The 10,000-nt window shown below is 41.1% G+C and overlaps 1 protein-coding gene across 2 annotated transcripts in view; it reads right to left on the bottom strand.

Annotated features, from left to right (window-relative positions):
- gpc6b (glypican 6b) overlaps window positions 1-10,000 on the bottom strand; it is a 58,877-nt gene that overhangs the window by 30,289 nt on the left and 18,588 nt on the right. For both annotated transcript variants that reach the window (XM_035522812.1, XM_027031168.2), the window contains 2 exons: window positions 7,493-7,651; window positions 1,090-1,481 (listed from right to left, as the gene is read on the bottom strand). In XM_035522812.1, the coding sequence (XP_035378705.1) occupies window positions 1,090-1,481; window positions 7,493-7,601 (501 nt within the window). In that variant the 5' untranslated portion in view covers window positions 7,602-7,651. The remainder of the gene's footprint in view (window positions 1-1,089; window positions 1,482-7,492; window positions 7,652-10,000) is intronic.

Here is a 10,000-nt window from a genome sequence, read left to right as displayed (position 1 = left end):
CACAAAACAAGGCAGCAATAAAACAGGTAGATGGGTTTCTACAACATGTCTGCCAGATGTGTCTAAAACAAAACAACAGCTGGGCACATCGACCTGTCAAAAATGTCTGCAATGTGTCTGTAACAGAATTAAACAGATGGACACACGTGTTTGCCAAAAAAATGCATTTAAAACCATTGCAGTTCTGGAGCCTATCAACATGGGTACCAGAGCCCAGCACCCTGCATCAGGGTTTAATCTCAGTCAGCCCCACACACCTCACAAGAAACCCAGTGCAGTACCTCAGTAGCAACTAATTCTCTCATTACTTACACAATATGTATTCTTGTAGTTTTTACCTTCAAAAAGGGTTGTTTACATTTAATTAGTAACATATGAACAAGGAATGTGAATTTGATATACATGTAAACAGCAGTTTTCAGCTCTTACAGGACGTCTTACCTGCTTGAACTGATAAAGATATAAAAGATACAAACTTCCGACAGTAAAATGAAATTATGAGTAACAGTGAACTGTAATTGGTCCGTTGTGACATTCAACAGCCCGACGGTTTTCTATTCTAGCTATTAGATCTGACTCCATTAAATGAATGACACTGCAGTAATACATGAATACCAACCTCTGATGGGGACGATCTGAAGCCAAGCATGACATGCGCGCATAAATTTGGACACTTGGCAACTGTGTTTGCTAATGTCCTTCTAAATCAGATCCTATAGTTTTCATGTTCCATTCTCTGACTTTGCAGGCATTAGGCATATTTCTGTGAAAAATGCCACGTTATGCATACAGCTTCCCATAACTGAGGTTATCAGAGCTGTGCGTATTGTTCCTGCAGCTCATTAGCCAAACCAGGAAAAACGGGCTGCAGCACAATACTCTGAATTTAAAGCACCCTTCAGTCCAGGCCACAGCACATTTATGCTTTACACTTTTCCTTTCCACCAGACAACAAACATGCACTTATGGGAGCCTTTTTTAGTTTTGAATTTGAATGTACAATGTATAAAGGAAGGTTTGCAGGCCACATTAACAACAGTACAGAGTCAGAGGGGAGAGTGCTGCAGAGGAGCATGGAGAAGTGCTGACCTTGGATACTCTGTTCGCTACTTCCCGGCCGACCATGAGACCCTGGACGAAGGTGCGCGCGGTGACAAAGGCCCGGGTCACCTGGGACTTCAGCCTCTTCGGGACCTCACCAAAGGGCTTGAGCTCATCCATGTACTTGCTGATGCACTCCAGGTAGTCTTCAGTGAGAACATACTGCGAGTTGAGCAGCTGGAACATGCGTTCCAGCAGACGTGTCCAGAAGTCATTGAGCATCTCGCCCAGGTTGACATTGCCACCTGTGTAGTAACGTCTGAGCTCAGCAAACAGGCCTTGGAAGACCTCAGCATTTTGCATGTAGGGTTTTCCATATGTCCGGACAAACATGTCATTCAGGGAATGCTCTGTGTTTTCCAGGAGCTCCAAGAAGAACTCTGTTCAGAGGGGGAAAGAGGGTAAGCATATGATAGCAAAGAAATGAATGTATGTGTGTGTGTGTGTGTGTGTAAGGGAGGGGGTAGGTAGGTACATGTTTTTGTGTGTGTGCGCTGTGTGTGCATGTGTGTTTGTGCGTGTGTGTGTGCGTGTGTGTGTGCGTGTGCGTCAACTGACTGCAACTCCAGATGGCAAGATAATTGGTGTCTATCTTTTAGCTCACATTGTTGTTTGAGGCCACTGTCACTGTGAGAATGTCAGTATTGATGCCATAACAGGACACAGCTACACACACAGCTTCAAACGCTGCAGCCAGAGGACTCACACATACCTTCACACATACCTTCACACACACCTTCAAATGCTGCAGCCAGAAAAGTCAACATCTTACAACCCACAGGGTTGAACAAAGCTTTAAATTAAGGGACACAGTAGTTGCCCTGATGAATAATATTTAATCAATAATATAATATAAAATATAAAACAATACATAAAATAATGCTAGAAATTAGCAGAACACTGACTGAAAAGTTTGTTATTGGTCTTTAAATCTTTTCCTGAAACAATCCCAAGGCAAAGTGAATGAATACAACTGAAGAATTCCACAGTCAGTATTGAATCTGGATAGCAGAGGAACTAAATCAAGGACAGTTTACTCACGAACACACACAAATTACACTGCCATGTCTTGGATTAAGCATTTGATATTGGACAAAATTATTTAAACAACCTTGGTTATTCATGAAAAACATTTTAAGAACTCTGGAATGATCGGTCTTTCCATATAATTTATTTTATACATATTACACCATTGCCATGGAAAATACTGATTACAAATACTACTACATTTCTGACTGGTGTCAGTTTATAAAGTTGGTGCTCTATAAAGTTAGCTTTAAAATTACATTGAGTTTGATATCTTGATGTCATTTAGCAAAACATAAACAAAGCCTCCATTTTTAAACGCTATTAAGCAGGCATGTGCATAAGTAGAGGAGGTGGCCTGCCTCAGCCTGTCTCATTAACACCTCAGCCTGTCTCATTAACACCTCAGTCTCATTAACACCTCAGCTAGTCTCATTAACACCTCAGTCTCATTAATACTTCAGCCTGTCTCATTAACACCCCAGTCTGTCTCATTAACACCTCAGCCTGTCTCATTAACACCTCGGCCTGCCTTATTAACACCTCAGCCTGTCTCATTAACACCTCGGCCTGTCTCATTAACACCTCAGCTAGTCTCATTAACACCCCAGCCTGTCTCATTAACACCTCACACTGTCTCATTAACACCTCAGCTAGTCTCATTAACACCTCAGCCTGTCTCATTAACACGTCAAACTGTCTCATTCAAACCTTGGCCTGTCTCATTTAAAGTATCTATCTAAAGTATCAATTACTGGATGCCTTGTGAAGTGAAGCTGTGGAATGAAGAGTGAGGTGTGAGAAGTAAGAGGTGACATGATTCCAATCAGCTCAGTGAAGAGTACCATCTGCTGTAACCAAGCATGTTCCCGGTGGACCTGTCTTCTTATGCTCTGCGGAATAGACCTTTGTGTACATCGGGGAGATGGTAAGGAGGTCAGCACTGAGCTTTCATTCGGTACTACCACACTGAGTAAAGACACAGGCAGTCCTTCCCCGGAATACGGGTGCCATCATCCTCATCTATCATGGTGTCCAAGCTAATGTGACTGTGTGAAGGACAGTGAATGTGTGGGGGTGCCTTTGCTGTAGTGTCCACAGCAGGTGGGGACACGTCCCTCCTTGGATGTGGCACATAGCTTGCTTAGTGTACTGTAACTCTGTTGGTAATCTTGGACGTGAGGGCAGTATTAAGGATAAACAGATGGAGAGTCTCTGGGCAGTGGTTAAGGTACTTGAGTTGTAATTAGAAGGTTGCTGGTTCAAGCCCCATCACTGCCAAGGTAATTGATTGAAATAGTATTATCCTTCTAGGATAATGTCCTCTGGAGAAGGATGTCAAGTGGTCTGTGACTTGCAGGGGATCTTGTTTATGTGTTAGCTGAGCCTTGAATGTAATTCTCGGTTGGATAAGTGTGCCATCACTGAGTGGTAGCTCAGTGGTTGAGGTACTCAGTTAGTAATCATAAGGTTGCCAGTTCACGTCCTGCCACTGTTGGGGCCCCTGAACAAGGCCCTTAACCCTCAATTATTCAACTTGTGCTCAGTCATGTGTGGATAAAAGCATCAGCTAAATGCTGTAAATGAGATCCAGAGACTGGGGACACTACTCTGGGTTACAGGGCAGAGTGCAAGAATATGCTAGCAGAGCTACTTATGTGTACAGGCATAAGTAGGACTCTCTGTAAGATCAACAGAACATAATGTGTAGCTGTGTCTGATCATGGAATACAATATCACAATATTCACAGACCAGTGGAAGACAGCTAATGTGCTTCACTAAACATAGCATGAGGTTTGACAATTTAATCTGATTTAATATAATTAAACATACATGTTCATTATGTGAAATGTGTTAAGAGTAATTTGTTTGTCTAATGAGAGATTACAAAAAGAATCAGTACTGCTAGAACAGGAGTATGTGTGTGTGTGAGTCGGAGCTGGAGGATTTGGGACACCAGCTCAGCGGGCTCCAGCACCTCACCGATCAGCGTGAAATTCTCTTTGTGCCAACTGACAGCTTTCAAAACTCCCTTACGTCAATCAGCAGCTGGCATACCAAATAATTCATGCATGTGTGTGTGTGTGTGTGTGTGTGTGAGAGAGAGAGAGAGAGAGAAAGAGAGAGAGAATGGTAGTGTGTATGAGAGAGAGCCAGAAATATCATTTTAAGGATTATTACAGAGCTCAAATTTACTCTAAACATTTTTACAGACATCTATAGACTTGAACAGAAAAGAACACGATTTCTTTTCAAACAGCAGACAGTGAGCTCTTGTCTTTACAAGATTGCAACTAAAGTCTTCAGTTACAGATAAAAGTAATAAAGTTAATAATAACAACTGTACAACACTAAATTATACAAAAAAGAATTAAGAAAGCGTGCCCGGATGCTACAAATCCTAAACTTTCATTTAAAACAATTTAAAGCATATATTATTATATATACTATTTAATACTATTGCACTGCCTGTCAGGACGAGTGGAGACATAGACAGTGATTGATAATTAAGAGCTTTTCAAATTTGCAGTAGCAGACCAAAGGCATGTAATCTAGGGATAAAACAGTTATCTGTTTTATAGTAAAACCACAGCAAAATTGACTATTTCAAATTTTAATCATCATTAAAACTGTGTTTGATTATCGCAGTATGAAAAAGTGATGAAGTGATGTTAAATAGTGTGCAGCATCAGGCAGCATTCGCTGCACTCAGACAGGCACAGCATGAAGTGTGAGAATAGACAGGTTTTATCCAGCTCTGCCTCAGCGCCCAGTGCGTAAGAGGAACTCTGTGTGTGCTTGAATATTCTTCAGACTGAACACTGTTTAGGCTATTTTTCCTTCTTCTGTGTGGATTTTCCAGAACACTGTGGCAGCATTATTTGTAATTGTCTGAAGTTTAAAAAGTGTTGAACCACTGTGGCAAATGCCCCGTGTTCCTGATTACTTAGCTCAGGTTGGAATATCAGTCCTTCCATTGTCCAATGGCTATTTCTTAACAGTTCGGATAAATAACAAAACACGCTTCACTGATCCTAACAGCCCATTAGTGATCAGAGCTGTCCCTTCAAACAACCAGACACAGTTATCAGGCAGTTCCTTGTTGAAATCCCATTTAATTTACATTTTTATTGCTACTACTTCCTAAAAACAGGTGCTAAGTATGAAAACCTGTTTCTGCAATTATGTCTATAAAACCCAATTCACAAACTCAATCTCTTTAAATTTCAGTCACTTCAATAAACAGCGGAGAACCATCTGGCATAGACGTGACAAGACCACCGAACCTCTTCAACCCTTAACTGACATGGTGTGAAACGCTCCAGTCCCAGTAAACAAATATGTAAGGGACATGTTTGATGACAGTGATAACATCAAATGTGTCAACACAACAAACCCAAGTCCTCTGGGGCGGTGTGTCATAATCACGGCTGCTGCCAGGGAGAATTTGACAGAAGGAAGTGGGTCAAAGCCAGAACACACGATCTATCCCGACACCTGCTGGGTTATGCAGAGGGGTGGACTGTCTTTCAGCTACAGGCTGCAAACATCATAACAGTCGCTCGGACATCCATGCCCACCATGCCTGAGCGTCTGATTACCAGACACCGACACCCACCAAGCCTGGCATACCCAAGCAGCTTGTCCAGTCATGCTGTGTGAAGACTTCTGAAGGCTCTGGTCTTTCCCCGAACACTTGCTGTAGGTCCAAGGTTGCATCTCGCTCTCTGAATGATTTTAACAGAGCTCATTGCCATCTCGTACTGTCTCTGCTTCGACTTGGAGGTTCCAAAAAACGAATGGAATATTTTCTTTATACAAAGCTACAAACCGCAGAAAACATTTCAACTGCTCTGGCAACACACACTGCCTGCGATCTGAACCCTATTACAATAAAATCTGAACTTTAACAAAATGTGATCAGACAAAATCTGATGCTGCTTCCCACCTATCTGCTGTTCCCTCCATTATTAGAGCCTCACGCTTTTGTACCAGTAATTCTGGGTCAACACACCCTACTTACACATCCTTGGATTTCTCGAAAGTTCAGAGGGCAGTTCTAGGTCACATTAAAAGGACAGCATTTATTTTCATTACATTTAGGTAATAAGCTTTTAACCAAAGTGACTTACAGTCAAGACTGAGTACATCTTGAGTAACTGAGGGTTAAGGGACTTGCTCAGGGGCCCAACAGTGGCAACTTAGCAGGGGAGGGACTTGAACCGGCAACCTTCTGATTACTAATTGAGTACCTTAACCACTGAGCTGCCACTCAGTGCCAGTACAGTCGTCCTACCAAGAATGACGTTCAAGGCTCAGCTAACACGTAAACAAACCCCCCAAAGTCACAGACCACTTTACATCCTTTTCAAGAGGACATTAGCCTAGAAGTCAAATACTTTTTCTATCAATTACCTTGTTTAAACTATTTGTTCAATAGACAATCATGAAAAAAAAAAAATTGCTAAATAAGGAAAAATCCAGATAATACCAGTCTCTCACAATCTGGACTTGGCAAAGCCTCAGCACTTTTCCCAGAAGCAAATTTGGATTTATGCACAAAGAATGCTTGAAATGATACACAACATTCCTGTGTTTTCCTGTCTAACATAATGTTCATATGTTCATAATCTATTACAGGTGCAGCACTTAACCCCTAGATCACCCACCTGCTGACAAGGACTTCTCATTTTAAAAGTTCATTTTAAAGTAAAAAAAAAATTGGAGAAACCCTGCATAGCTCTGGGCATGGTGGATATGTACTGGGTGAACCGTGTCCTGTACTGGGTGAACCGTGTCCTGTACTGGGTGAACCGGATCCTGTGTGGGTGAACCGTGTCCTGTGTGGGTGATCTGTGTCCTGTGTAGGTGATCTGTGTCCTGTGTAGGTGAACCGTGTCCTGTGTGGGTGAACCGTGTCCTGTGTAGGTGATCTGTGTCCTGTGTAGGTGAACCGTGTCCTGTGTGGGTGAACCGTGTCCTGTGTGGGTGAACCGTGTCCTATACTGGGTGTACCGTGTCCTATACTGGGTGAACCGTGTCCTGTACTGGGTGTACCGTGTCCTGTACTGGGTGTACCGTGTCCTGTACTGGGTGTACCGTGTCCTATACTGGGTGAACTGTGTCCTGTACTGAGTGTACCGTGTCCTATACTGGGTGAACTGTGTCCTGTGTGGATTGTGTCCTGTGTGGATTAGAAAATGTTCATGTTTGATGGGCAAGTGTCTAAATTAGCACAACTGTGTTAGCAAACACACAGATAATCTGCAATGAAATGAGAAACATAAATAAAAACAATCACTGGGATTCTGGGTAAACAGAGATTCTTCCAGCGGTGTCAGAGCATAAAGAAAAGAATCGTACCATCAAACCTTTTGTGCCTGGATATAAAAGTGCTCCTCAAATCCTCAGTGGCCTGGTCCAGGAGCTTCTCAAACTCATGTTTGCTCCTCAGAATAAAGTTCTCCTCCATTCCTGCACTGCAGCAGGTCTTCGCCTGCACACAGACTCGCAAATGATGGCCTGAAAAGGATGCATATCAGACAGATCACCAGACCAACTTGATAAACATATAGCATTACTATAGAAGTACCATGAGGCGCACAGGCTGGTAGGCCATTTACAATGCCAAAAAAAGATATTCAAATTTTTCTCAATTTCCTCAAAGCTATTAAATGAAGATTTCAGTGTTAAACCTCTAAATATATTTAATATAGCATTCAGAGTACTTTAAAACGTTTTTTGTCAAATACTTGGTTTAAGAATTTAAGCGAGATACTTTTATTACACTGATTGTTGTCTGAGTTTATATGTATTGTGCACTTCTAGGCATCAGCAGTGATCCATCTAGTTCATTGGTATATTGGACTCAAACTTACCATACTGTACTAGGATGTATTCTGTGAGTAAACGACAAAGCACTTTTGTAAGTCGCTTTGGATAAGAGCATCTACTAAATGCTGTAAATGTAAATCTAAATGAGTTGTGCCTTGAATTATGTCCACTGAACGTATATGGGATATACTGGTCCCACTAGCAACTCTACATCTAAGCAATTGACAAAAACATCCCGAAATCATATTAAATGACTCTATACACTGAAAAATTTGTGTTTTTGAAGCTTAACATTAGAGGATTCTTAACACTGGAGTAATCATTAACACTGAAGTATTCTTAACACTGGAGTATTCTTAACACTGGAGTAATCATTAACACTGGAGTATTCTTAACACTGGTGTAATCATTAACACTGGAGTAATCATTAACACTTGAGTATTCTTAACACTGGAGTAATCATTAACATTGGAGTATTCTTAACACTGGTGTAATCATTAACACTGGAGTAATCATTAACACTGGAGTATTCTTAACACTGGAGTAATCATTAACACTGGAGTATTCTTAACACTGGTGTAATCATTAACACTGGAGTAATCATTAACACTTGAGTATTCTTAACACTGGAGTAATCATTAACACTGGAGTATTCTTAACACTGGAGTAATCATTAACACTGGAGTATTCTTAACACTGGTGTAATCATTAACACTGGAGTAATCATTAACACTTGAGTATTCTTAACACTGGTGTAATCATTAACACTGGAGTAATCATTAACACTGGAGTATTCTTAACACTGGTGTAATCATTAACACTGGAGTATTCTTAACACTGGTGTAATCATTAACACTGGAGTAATCATTAACACTTGAGTATTCTTAACACTGGAGTATTCTTAACACTGGAGTAATCATTAACACTGGAGTATTCTTAACACTGGAGTATTCTTAACACTGGAGTAATCATTAACACTGGAGTAATCATTAACACTGGAGTATTCTTAACACTGGAGTATTCTTTGGACTGTACTGTCCACTATGTAGGACTATAGGACTATGAGTGTCAATCAGGTAATCATCTCCTGTTTTAGAGATCCTGTCTGTATTATAATAATACTAATAATATCTGTTAAAAGTTATTATATTATTTTATTATAAAAGTTATTATATTGCAAATGTCTGTTCTCTGGCTGGATGAATTACGGCACTGTGAATAATGTTTATCACAGTATAACAGACCCGTCTTCTTACATCATATTAAACAATCAGGTATGTGTTAGAATAATTCCAATATATAGTTTACTGCAACAGCTATATGTAGCTATACCATCCTGACACAGTATTGCGTCTGCATAATGCAGCCCTAATCTAAACAGAGCTTTTCCATCACAAAAGTGATCATTAGCTCCATTCAGAAATAGTTTACCTGGAACTTATCAAATGTTTTACATTCTTTTTATTTTTCATATTTTGACCATGAATATCTAAAAATATCACAGTGTGCATTTTCCCCAACATCCAGCCCTGTAAGGTACCTTCTAAAGTGCTCAGTGAGTACAGTGTGGATGGGAGGATATTGCCTGCGATCACAGAGACTCACACAGTGTGCTGGCGATACAGACACATGGTTCCAGTGAAACACTGCACGTTAGCTTGCGTAGCACTGTAGCACATTCGGCTTTGAGTTCTAAAGAGAGAGAGGCATGAAGGCCTTGACAAAGCTGTGTGTGATTGGATATGCTGTTACCGAGGCAGAAGCCAGATGGTGCCAGTATATCTGTACATATCATGCAGGACCTGCCACACACACGTTATGCATATTTAACTCTATTATGCCTCGCTGCAGAACTGTACGTGCATTCCTGCTGCCTGGTATGATTCCAGGGCAGAACTGTGGCATGATACCCCTGGGGCAGTTCCAGTGCAGGAGTGTGGCATGCTACCCCTGGGGCAGTTCCAGTGCAGGACTGTGGCATGCTATCTCTGGGGCAATTTCTCCTGCACTCCAAATCGCCACACTACAAGTTTTGTA

This window comes from Electrophorus electricus, chromosome 25 (assembly GCF_013358815.1).
Source record: "Electrophorus electricus isolate fEleEle1 chromosome 25, fEleEle1.pri, whole genome shotgun sequence".
NCBI lineage: Eukaryota > Metazoa > Chordata > Actinopteri > Gymnotiformes > Gymnotidae > Electrophorus > Electrophorus electricus.
The sequence above is the reverse complement of the archived record's forward strand: the minus strand, read 5'-3'. Positions and strand labels throughout refer to the sequence as shown.